Genomic DNA, 12685 nt, shown 5'->3' on the forward strand with positions numbered 1-12685 from the left:
ATCCTATACAAGCAATTTAATGTCTGCTTTCCCCCCTCCCCTTTCATTCTGAGCCAGAGTTCTGTACATCAAAAATTACAGTTTTGCTATTTACAAAACACATCTTCCCCACCCCCGAACATCTTTTTCTCCCATTTGCTAAGAATTTGGCAAATAGTATGCATTTCAATCCATCTCCCATGTTAAAGTAGGGATAAAGTGGTAAATATAAAAAAAAATCTATTTCTGTTACCAAAGAATTAAATTACCCTACCGCACAAACGTCCTTGTCCAGTGGCACCAGCTTGCCTCAGAAGATCTATGTGAGCCGAAGCCGCTGGACACTATTCAAAACCAAAAAGCCTCATCGTGCCTGCAGAGTATTCACCAACACTGAAGCAGAGGCGCAGTTTTCGCATGTGTGGGAATCTCTGCAGGCATATCATAGATTTCTTCTCTTCCCAGTCTGGTTGAGGCATCAGGGTAAGTTGAGTTAACTTAAGAAAGGTGAACTGTTTATTTCAAAATAAACATATAACCATATTGTATGTAGAGCGTGCCAATGAGGGGGACGTTTTTTTAGCTGTGATATACATATTTCATTAATAACATCCCAGCAAGAGAATTATTTTTGAGTTGCAAAGGATTTTGAAGACCACATTAAAAGCTGGCCCCCCGTAAAGACTGGTCTTTACCCTACATGACTAATCCCACTGATAAAAATGGTAATTGGGCCAGTAAAGTGAAGCAAGATGAGTAATTAATTTCAGGATCAGGGCTTTTTCCTTACAGTATATTGCACAGCCATACATTTAGGTGTAGAGTTTGCATTTGTGTGGAGGTGAAAGGAAGTCTCTTGATTTCAACAACTTCCAGTATCCAAAGTACCATATATACTCGTGTATAAGTCGAGTTTTTCAGCACATTTTTTTGTGCTGAAAAAGCCCCCCTTGACTTTTACACGAGTCAGCTGTATTTTAAAAAATATTTTAGGGTTTTTACTTTGTCAGCCACCAGGGGGCGCAGTTTTTAGGCTAGCAGCACCAAAATTTCAGGATATCCTCAGATGACTCCTGATGATACCACCCACATTTGGTAAAGTTTGGTTCAAGGGGTCCAAAGTTATGGACCCCCAAAGGGGGTGCCCCATCCCCCATTGTTTCCAATGGAAGCTAATAGTAGATGGGGCTACATTTTGAGGGTCCATAACTTTGGACCACTTGAACCAAACTTCACCAAACCTGGGTGGTATCATCAGGATAATCTGTTGCTGATACCAGCCAGGTTTGGTGATGTTTGATTTAGGAGGTCAAAAGTTATGGACCCCTAAAGGGGGTACCCCATCCCCAATTGTTTCCAATGGGAGCTAATAGTAGATGGGGCTACATTTTGAGGGTCCATAACTTTGGACCCCCTGAACCAAACTTCACCAAACCTGGGTGGTATCATCAGGAGGATCTCCTAAAGATACTCTGAAATGTTGGTACTGCTAACATAAACATTCCTCCCTTGACCAAAAATCCAGTTTTGAAGGATTTTAACTCTTGTATTTTAGCTTAGTTGCTGGTTGAGCTAAGGTTTTTGTACTTTTAAAGCTATTGTTGAGACCATATTGTTTTTGTTGACCCTCTTTTCCACTTAAAGAGCTAGTTTACTGTTTTTCTTTGAAATAAATACTGAAAAACATTTAACCTACTGATGCCTCAATTAATGTAATTTTATTGGTATCTATTTTTATTTTTGAAATTTACCAGTAGCTGCTGCATTTCCCACCCTCGACTTATACGCGAGTCAATAAGTTTTCCCAGTTTTTTGTGGTAAAATTAGGTGTCTCGACTTATATACAGGTTGACTTATACACGAGTATATATGGGTAGGCCTATTTAGAGAATTCTAGGGAAGCAAACACCCTTTGATAATGATTGAATGGTCACTTGCCAAATCCTTGCATTTAACAGTTTCCCTTTTGTCTGCTCAGTGCATTCTTCTTTTCGTTGTTTGAAACGTACACAAAAAAGATTAAAAAATGCTAGAACGCTTTCCATTACCATAAAAAAAGAGCTAATGGATTTACAAAAATTAGTTTTAGTTACATCAGTACATTTACAAGCAAAATTAGAAGAGGGATTAAAAAAGAAAGAAAGATTAAATCCCTGAAAAAAACAAAATAAAAAAACTTCTCAAGAATATTATATCTATAAACCTACACAACACAGCTCTATACACGCGCACACACTCTCTCTCAGATGATATGTTGGCTTAAGGAGATTGTGAGCTGATATATCCCTGAATTTTCAGAACAAAACCATTAATAGGCCGAAGTTCAAGTTATACTTGTTATAATATCAAGTAATGAAAAAAAAGTATTTATTTTCCAAAAAATTGGGGTGGGGCAGGGAAGGAGGAGAAGAGGGTGGAACAATGTTAAAAACTTCCACTCTGAGTTTAACATCCTATTGCCAAATAGTGTTGAGGTAATATGACAAGTAGGAAAATCATTCAAACATTTTACTGTATTTAAGCTCACATTATATTTTAATAGCCAGCTGAGTAGCACCATGATGTGAATTCAGCTCCAAACCCATATATATAGATATATATATAGATATAGAATATATATATATATATTTTACAGTATTAAAATACTAAAGCATTGCATTAAAATTTGTTGTTTACAAGTTAAGTTACTATACATCTCTTTTGCTTACATTTTTATACAAATAACCCAATTTAAAACCACCACAGCAAGCCAGCTGCCTGTTCTGTATCCTTTTTCCTCACCAATAGAACCACACAGAATAACCCTGTATCGGTCATCTACTCAAATCTTCCGGGCAAAGAGAACTGTTTACACTGAACTATGATAATAAATCACAAGGGAAATAACCTAACACCACCTCAGCGGTCTGCCCTGTTATTTGGATAATTTTACAGGTCTTTTTAAAAGTCTGCAGACATCTGAAGCTACCTAATTGTCAAGTTTGTTACCTGTACTTGAAATATTTTCAAAAAGTACACTATTTGAGTGATCAAATAATTGTAGTCTGAAAAGGGGGGGGGGAGGGAATCTCTTCACAGTACAGTTGTGTGAGATGAGCACCAGAAAATTGGGGGTTATATACTACAACTATTGTCTCTAGAGCTGCCAACTCTGAGAAATACCTGGAGAGTTTGGGGGTAGAGCCTGAGGAGGGTGGGGGAGGGGGGTATAATGCCTTACAGGCCACCTCCCAAGTGGCCATTTTCTCCAAGGGAACCGGTATCCATTGCCTGAAAATCAGTTGTAATAAATCTCCAGCCACCACCTGGAGATTGGCAACCTTAATTGTTTCCCATCCAGTGAGCACCTGATCAGTGTTCACCAACTGGAACTGCAAACAAAAGTGTATCCCCCCGCCCCCAGTACAAGGGTCATCTACACGTTTTGTCCTCTAGGGGGGCAACACTGGTAGCTTGGAGGAGAAACAGGAGGCACTGATAAAAATCACAGGCCCCTCAGATGCTCCTCTGCTCTAAATTCTGCCCTCCCCACAATATTCTTAATAAATGCAATAAAATACATCAGGCCTCCTTACATGCATTTGCCCCTTAACAACAATTTATTTGCATCATATGATCAAAGTAAACTTTTAAAACGTTTTAGTACCCTAGCAGTGTTTCAGCTTTTGCCAACACTTAGGTACACAAGCACCATTTTAAATATATAATTCTATTGTTTATGATCCTAAATCAGGCTTCTATCCAATGAGATCCAACAAGTCTATATAACCAGAGCAGGAGGGGAGAAAGAGAACCACACATGCAACCAAAGACTCCTTGGGGATTTTCCAGATGATCATAAACATGGACTTCCTTTTGATTGTTCTGTTTGGGCAGGCATGGTAGAACAATTCTCCACTCAAGTTTGCTGAAACAGTCTTCCCCCACCCCCTTGATGTTCACAAGCTAGAATTTACAGGCAGCAAAAAACAACAAACAAAAAACAACTTTTAAAAATGAAAAAATTGTAAGCACAGTTTCGTTAGAGCAGCAAAACAGACTGGAGGAAGGAACAGCTTAATGAAATTAAAACTTGGAATTGTGGTAGCACCTCAGGTGCCAGCTCTGGATTGGGAAATTCCTGGAGGTTTTGAGGAAGGGGACCTGGTAAGGGCAGGGGTTTTTTTTTTGGGGGGGGGGGATGGGCCTCCACAGGGTATAATCAGTGCTGGGATTCAACACCACTTCGGCAGAACTGGTTGTTAAAATGGTGCTTGAAAACAACCGGTTATTAAATTAAATTATCATTATTAAATTAAATTATTTGAATCCCACCACCAGAACCGGTTGTTAAATTATTTGAATCCCACCAGAGAATCCATCCTCCAAAGCACCATTTTCTCCAGAGAAACTGACCTCTGTACTTTGGAAATCAGTTGTAATTTTGAGAGATCTCCAGCACCCACTTGGAGGCTGGTAAATGCAGGTAAGCACCCGGAGAGAGCACACTGCTGTCACTCATTAGAGATGTCACATATTTTTATTTTATTGAATATATATCCTGCTCTTCCCAACCAAAGCCCAACACAGCAAGTCCAACCGTAAGACAGCTAGCCTTGGTGAAGAATGATACAGTGATTACAGTGTTGGTTTGGATCCAGCTGTGCACAAGAAGAAATATGAGCAGACTTATCGCAGCTCCTCTTAGACAAGATCTGGTACAACACCTACTACTTTCTTCACTGTATTATATAGCACCCATGACAACTGGTGTAAGCAGAAATACAAGTGAGCGGATCCAATACATGCAGGCAGGTACCAGTCTTTTCCTTGAAGTTCCACTTGTCCAACAGCTGGATCCAACCCACTGGCTAAAATATGAAATCGCAACAAGAGCATGGAAAACAGCCAAGTCTTTTGAACACTTTTTCTGACTGCTCGTTTTTATCTGGAGGAATAGGGGAGGCACTTTTCTATTCCAAAATGGCTTCTGCCTTCAGATGTCCTACAGTATTCAAAACACTGCATCCTTCATATATTTTCAGGTCCCAAACTTTCCCTGCCTTCACATCCTGTGACCACCATTTCTCCCCCTGCCACCAAAGGAATTTTCTTAAAAAATAAGAAATTGCTAGGCTGTTGTAATATTTTAGTGAGGCAAGGCAACATGGTATATAGCCGTGGTGGTGAACCTTTGGCACTCCAGATGTTATGGACTACAATTGTAGTCCATAACATCTGGAGTGCCAAAGGTTCGCCACCACTGGTATATAGCCTGATCTTGTCAGATCTCAGAAAGTAAGCAGGGTCAGCACTTGGTTGGGCAGCCACCAAAACAAAGAAGGCAATGGCAAACCACCTACATGTCTCATTTGCCTTGAAAACCCCTTGGTGGGGTTGTTATAAGTCAGCTGTAACTTGATAGCACTTTACACACACGGGGATGTATTTGGGGAGGACAGACTGCCTGGTACAGCCTTATCTTGCCAAATTTAGGAAGCTAAGCATGGTCAGTACTTGGATGGGAGACCACGAAGGAAGATCCTGCAGAGGAAAGCAGTGGTAAACCACCTCTGCCTCTCACTTTTCTTGAAAGCCCCTCACTAGTATTACCGTTAAGTCGGTTGTGGCTTGATGATAATTATGTACCCATGATGTTGTAATAATTGATTGCCAAGCTTCCCTGATTGCCCAGCTTTTTAAAAATCAAAATCCACAACAAAAAAGACTACGATTTTCTTTAAAAAGCCAGCTTGATTAACATAAGAGTGGATCGTTATCATTACAACAATGTTACAAATCTATAAAGATCTCAAAAAAGGCCTGAAAAAGCCCATCAGTGACACATAGCAAAATGGTGGCCATGGGGGGCTAAGGCAAGGAAAATGGCAGCAATATAAAAAAAAAATGCCAGCATACTATGGCCCCTTCCGCACATGCAGAATAATGCACTTTCAATCCACTTTCAGTGCATTTTAAGCTGGATTTTACTGTGCAGAATAGCAAAATCCACTTTCAAACAATTGTGAAAGTGGATTGAATGTGCATTATTCTGCATGTGCGGAAGTGGCATATAACTGCTTCCCAAAAAGATCACATCAAAGCTGGGAAATACCTCCAAAAAATAAGTGCTAGGATGCTCCAAAACAATCCACGCCAATCTGGATATCAAACCTTGGCGTGGAAGTAACCCTTACAATAACTTCAAGATGTGATACTCCTGTCCAAATGTTGTGAAAAGGCAGTAATTTGCTAGCACAGGCCTGGTTTGAGGAAATACATTTAAATCCTACACAACACATGAACAACATTCTACATTTGCTTCCATTATAAATGGTTTTGATGTGTCTCATGAACTCCTATTGCTCAAGAGGCAAATTGATTTCCAATCTGAAATGCTGCTCGAAGTCCTTGAGAGCAGCTACAATGGCAAACTGTCAACAGAGGTCTTTCGCTACATGTGCCCTTCCTGCTCAGATATAGCTTTGTTGGATCTTAGCTCTGGTCACAACAATTCAACCTATTTTAAAAACTTTCCCCCCTCCAAAACAGCAGGCTATTTGGATATAAGCAGTAATGTAAAGGTCCTGTTAGCCATTCAAGGAGAGCAGCATCCAATGTTAACATAATCCTGGTTAGTAAATCAATAACTCTTCGGCTGCTGCATTAGACACCATTCTTGTACAATAGCACCATGTTTTCGAATATCCAAACAAATCCAGAGTTTTGCTTTGAATTCATTATGTTATATATGTAGCTATCCTGGTTAATAAAATCAAGTCAATATTAAGATTACAGGAAAGATAAACCCCTGCATGTTAAAAAGCCATATATCCAGTATTTCAGCACATCATAGATTAAGCACCAGGTGGAATTTTGAAAGTTATGTCACTGAAACATGACAGCATTCCTATTTTTTAAAAAGAAAGCCCCCTCTTTCTTAATTTCATTATAAATGATCACAGATGGAAAAATTTAAACATTATGCAGACAGATTATTTTTCTAGTATTCAACCAGTATTTGAATGTGAACTGGAGAATGTTACTTACTAAATTTTGCATAGGGTACTTTGGTTTTAGTTCTTCAGATGTTTTCTGTGACCACTAACAAAATAAGCAAGGTAGCAACCTCACCTCTTTTGCGGGTGTGCCGAGGTTTTCCCATTGAGGAGTTTTTTTTAAAAAAAGACCAAAACCAAAATGGTCTCTTGCCCTTTCCCTGTCCAGAAGCTAAAATAATTATTACCTTACTGAATAGTTTAACAGAATGAGGTAATGGACAAAGAAGTTTTAAATATATCTGTTGTAAGGCCCTGTTACCCGCGTAAAGGCATATGGAGATGTGGTAACTGTGGAGTTTGTGGTGAGCGACATAGTCCTTTCTGCAAGAGACTTGAAGAAGCGCATGTACGTTGGTTCCAAGTTCTCATGCGGTTCAGGGGGCTCCCGCTTGACTTTTTTGCCATGCACTTTCTGAGGCACATAATCTGGACCGTATTTTTCACAATCCTCCTCTTTCTCTCTTGCCTTCTCGGCCATTTTTGCCTCCCACAAAGCGAGACCGTGCTTTGGCTCATTCATACTTTTGTGCTGGTAGAAGACAAGCGATATCCTTGTGGGATGGTTCCTGTTGGGATTTTTCAGGGGAGTTGTTGCATGAAGCTCACGTTTTGCACACTCTATGAGAATTGACCCATGGGATGGGGCAACCGCCACACCTCCAATATCTGAATCCAGAAAGCTCTGTTCACTGTCCGACCACACCTCCTCTGGGTCCTCTGGACTGAGCACCTCAGTTTTACTTAAGCCTTCATGGGAAGAAGTCCTACCATGATTAAGACCTGGAAGCATGTTTGGAAACCCATTAGCTATTTGATTATTCTTGTTCTGGAGATGGAGTGAATGAGGACCACTGAACACACCTGCAGCAGAGTGATAGTCATGTGTTAAGTGTGGAGGGGGATATAGATCACCATTTTTATTCATGTAGTCCATACCTGGGTTGCTTAGATTAGATTTCAATCTAGAGGCAATGTCCATAAAATGGTCATCCACCTCATGTGTGGAGTATGGAGGAAAAGATCCTCCATGTTGAATGTTTGGTCTAATGGTACAACTGTTGAAAGCATCTACTTGGACATTATGGTTTCCACAATTCAAGTATCTGGGCCCAAAGTTTTGACCATTTCCAAACTTATGCTGATAAAATGTATGAATTGGTGGTAGGCTTAGTTTAGATAGAGAGTCTTGGCTCTGATACCTAAACAAGTCCATATGCTGAGGCTGAGAGGAATAAGAACCGTAGTAGGAGGGGCAGCTGTCCATAGCCAAGTTCCCATTGCATTGGTAATGAGAATATTGATTATTTTGACCTAAATGGACAGAGTAGGGATTCATTAGACTGGAAGAATTCAAATATGCTCCTGTAGACTGTGAAGAGGTTGGGTAGATATTCATGGGGTTGGACCCTCCATAAGGATCCGAAGCATGTGAAGAATTTGGATATGGAGTTGCTGAGCCAGGCAGACCCATGTAGAGGTTTGTAGGACCTGGAGCAGAGTATGGGTTGATGTGGTTTGTCTGTGGTTTGGTAGGCAGGGTGTGATGCGGAAGCTGACCAAGCTGCTGTTGAGATATCGTTGGCCCTGAAAGACGTAATAGATCTGTGGACAAAAAGAAGAGGAAAGAAATAATATTAGGGATAAATGCTTCAATATAACATCTATAAAAGTCAACATTTTGTTTTGTTCACACATGAGAAGGAAAGACACAGTTCACCCCAGCCACCTGGGTATCCCGTTGGAAACTGGAAGTGTGGGCGGTAGAGGAAGTACTCTTTCCTAGTGAAGATTATGCACATATGCCTTTAACTGAATCATATTACTAGTATTTAAGACTGGAAGTGGATCTCCAAGATTTCAGGCAAAGGTCTTTTCTAGACTTTCTGCTGGAGATCCTACCACTCTGAAGATTCAAGAGACCGATCTTGGAATCTTCTACATGGAATGTTAAGAAAAGTTTGGACTTATAGCCCGCCTCTCTCTCCTGTACGGTGTCTCAAAGCTGCTTAAAAACTCCCTTCCCTTCCTCTTCCTACAACAGAGGAAGGTGGGGCTGAGAGAGTTCCCAAGAACTGTGATTAGCCCAAGGTCACCCAGAAGGCTTTGTGTGTAAGAGTGGGGAAACAAATCCAGTTCACCAGATAAGAGTCCGCTGCTCATGTGGAGAAGTGGGGAATCAAACCCAGTTCTTCAGATTAGAGTTCACTACTCTTAACCACTATACCAAGCTGGTGTGCATCATCACTGAGAGCAAAGCTATGTCCCAACAAAACCTACAGAGATATTACAGCCCTAGCAGGACTTGAACTCTGGGGGACATTCTGCTTCTTCCTACCTGTTCTTTGTGGCGACACGTGGGTCAAGACCAGATCTGGGGAACATGGTTACCCCATCTCTCCTGCATTATCTTCGTGGGTGCTTTTGTTGAGGTCAGTCTGGAACCTACTTTCCTTTCCTTTGGGCAACATGTCAAAACACTGTTCTTTAGCCAGGCTTTTAATTAAGGTGTTGCATCTTTTTTAGCAGTTTTATGGTCAGCTCCTAATCTGTGGAATGTTATCAACATCATTTTAGTCTATGTTTTAAGAGCCTTTATATTCTGGCTTGCTTTCATTGGCTGTTTTTACGGGTAATATTTGGACTGACATTGATTTTACTGATTTCATTTTTATTTGTTCTTAGTGACATTATTTTTTACTGTCTTAATTATGAGCCAGTTTGGGCAGATTTGGAAAGGTGGCATATAAATTTTCTAAACAAATTAAAAGTAAAGTTACAAGGGAGAGTCCGCTTCCCTACCTCAACAACTAACAGTAGATGAATTCAAAAGAAAGCCTACAGAGACACAGTGGCCTAGTGCCTAGGGGGTGTGGTGGTGGTGTCTTGCACCCCCTCACTACGGCTCTGTAGAGACACCATAGCTTAGCAATGGAGAGCCCAGACAACAGCTTCCTCTGGATTGTCCTTGCCACTTTTTTTTATATATATATTAAATTCCCAAGGCACATTTTTTTGCATATCTGGAGAGTCTCCCGGGTATATTGTAACTTCTACTTTGTTTTCTGAGGGTAGATTGATTTTGTAGCAATTGGCAGGATTCACTGTGTTGGATGCAGAGGCGTAGCAAGGGGGGAAAGCATCTGGTGCACTGGTGTGTCCTCCGCCCCCGTCCTGCCCCGCTATGCCCTCAGAACACCCTCGCCGCACCCCCACAGGGGCGTGTGTCCGGTGCCTCGCAGACCCCCTTCCGCCCCCTTGGAGCTACGCCTCTGGTTGGATGTAATAGTACATATAATGACTTGTGAACATTGACTTGTCCATTTAAAAACCATACCTGCTAGCTAGATTCGAGCCCAGTAGCACCTTAGAGACCAACAAGACTTTTGGGATATGAGCTTATGAGAGCCAAAGCTCCATTCATGAGACACTTATCTGATGGAGGGAATGTTGACTCTCAAAAGCTTACACCCTGAAACTCTTGTTGATATCCAAGTTGCTCTCCAAGGACTCAAATCCTGCTGTTCTACCGCGGACCAACACAGCCATGACTGGGAAATACCTGCTAGCTGTTTAGCATGACTCGAAGCCTCTGAGCTGGCCTGCTTCTGACGTGCCGTGGCAGATTTCTCTCTTTCATGTTTGCTAGACCCATTCTCCATTGCAGAAAGCTTCTCCGTTGCTGCTCTCTTAGCTTCCAACTTTTTTTGCCGGCATGTCTTAACAGGTTCTGCCAGCATCCGGACTTTTCGCCGGAAAGAAGTAAGGACCTGAATGCTGCCATTCCTTTTCTTCTCCTCCTGACTTTCTGTGCTTCCAAACTCATCTGTGTCAGAGATTTTGTACAAAGGCAGCACATGAAGTTGTTCATCTTCTGGTGTTTGGCCAGTTTGACGATTGTCTTCTCTGGTTAGTGTGCACACCTGTTAAAGCAACATAGTAGAATGACCTCCATCATTTTAAAAGCACCCCAGATTAACTTATCTTGAATGGTGTCTTCTTTTCACAAAACTAAACTAAAAGGAATGTTTTTGATCTCGAAGATTTAAAATCCAAAACAGCATATTCTATGTTACCCTGTTCACCATTCTACATTCTAATTCTACATTCCATATCTGTTAAAGGAAGTGACATGACCAAAATAAACTCTATAGCCTGGCAACTTTATAAATGGAGCACAACAGTGGGGGTCTTGAGATTGTTCAGTCAATGAGAAGGTAACAGGCTGCAGGCTTCCTTCTCCATCAATACTGTAAACGCGATGATACAGGAATACATCAGAACAGAGATGTTTTCAGATGACCACATGAAGCTGCCTTAGATGAGTCAGAGCACTGGTCTATTAAGGTCAATAGTGTCTCCTCAGACAGTGACTCTCCAGGGTTCCAGATACACGTTTTTCACATTATCTATTACCTGGTGTTTTTAACTGGAAATCCCAGGGACTGAACTTACTTTTCTCAGCATTCTTGATAAGGAGTACTCACAAGCTGGTGAACTGGCTTCATTGTCCACTGGTTCTGGCAATGGCTACCTTAACCTTAACAAACCTTAATCTCCAAATAGCTTGCATAAGTCTATCATGGGAAAGGGGAAAACTGTCTGCCCAGTGTATTTGATCTTGGAGGAAACAGGACTTTTTTTTTGCTAAATTTAAAATGTTAACACAAACTTGTGAATGATAAAGTGAGACAGGCGACATGGGGTTAGAATGCCTGCAGAATATTCGGAATAGATTTACACTTTTAAGCAAATAAACAGGAGTCTTGTAGTACATTAAAAACTACGACAACTTATTCCTATGTAAGCTTTCATGTATTAGAATCCATTTGTTTTTCTACTATCAGCAGGCTAATGTCCTGATCTTTTGGTTTTCTAACCTTCAAAACGAAGTGACCCACCCTCTCCTTTATAAGCACGAGGGCTAGAAACATTTAAAACATCCACATCCACACTTGAAATTCTCAACATTTAAATCAAGACATCAAAAGTTTGCATTTCCAAGCAAGATTCAGGGTAGTAGGGCTTACCAGTGTGCTACCGTTCTGCATATTATGCAAGTCCCTATGAGCATGAGCACAAAAATCCAGGCAAGCAGTGACCCCAGAGAATGGACGGCCTTCTTTCAAACCGAGACGACACTCAGGAGCTCTATGTTCATATTCAATCTGGAAACCAGATACATGGATTACTGAAAAGTAACATGTTGTACTTTAAAGTAATGTAAAGTACTGTAAAATCATGGTTTCACTGTTGTATTGATGAGGTCGACAGAAATGTGCCACCAGATTTGAGCAGAGTCATAATCCCTTCTTCCAAACTGCTCAGACAGCATACATAATTCTGCTCTTCCATTTTCATCCTTACAATCATCCTGTGATGTAAGTTAGGCTGAACAAGTGTGATTGGCCCAGAGTTATGCAGCAAGCTTTATGGTATAGTGGTCATCAAAACTGCCAAATCCTAGCCCAACATCAACCTGTACACCATACTGGTTCTTCCCACATGACTTAGAGCAGTGATGGCGAACCTTTTCGAGACCGAGTGCCCAAACTGCAACCCAAAATCCACTTATTTATCACGAAGTGCCAACATGGCAATTTAACCTGAATACTGAGGTTTTAGTATAGAAAAAACGGTTGGCTCCAAGGCATGCGTTACTCGGGAGT

The 12685-nt window shown here is 41.0% G+C and overlaps 1 protein-coding gene across 2 annotated transcripts in view; it reads right to left on the reverse strand.

Moving 5' to 3' along the window:
* Window positions 1-5962: 5962 nt before the first annotated feature.
* TET2 (tet methylcytosine dioxygenase 2) overlaps window positions 5963-12685 on the reverse strand; it is a 70589-nt gene continuing 63866 nt past the window's right edge. Inside the window, exons 8-10 of one of the 2 annotated variants that reach the window (XM_048509700.1) lie at window positions 12047-12184; window positions 10579-10939; window positions 5963-8621 (exon numbers count right to left, since the gene is read on the reverse strand). In XM_048509700.1, the coding sequence (XP_048365657.1) occupies window positions 7249-8621; window positions 10579-10939; window positions 12047-12184 (1872 nt within the window). In that variant the 3' untranslated portion in view covers window positions 5963-7248. The remainder of the gene's footprint in view (window positions 8622-10578; window positions 10940-12046; window positions 12185-12685) is intronic. The other variant, XM_048509699.1, reaches the window with a different exon arrangement.

This window comes from Sphaerodactylus townsendi, linkage group LG10 (genome assembly GCF_021028975.2).
Source record: "Sphaerodactylus townsendi isolate TG3544 linkage group LG10, MPM_Stown_v2.3, whole genome shotgun sequence".
In the NCBI taxonomy this organism is placed as follows: Eukaryota; Metazoa; Chordata; class Lepidosauria; order Squamata; family Sphaerodactylidae; genus Sphaerodactylus; species Sphaerodactylus townsendi.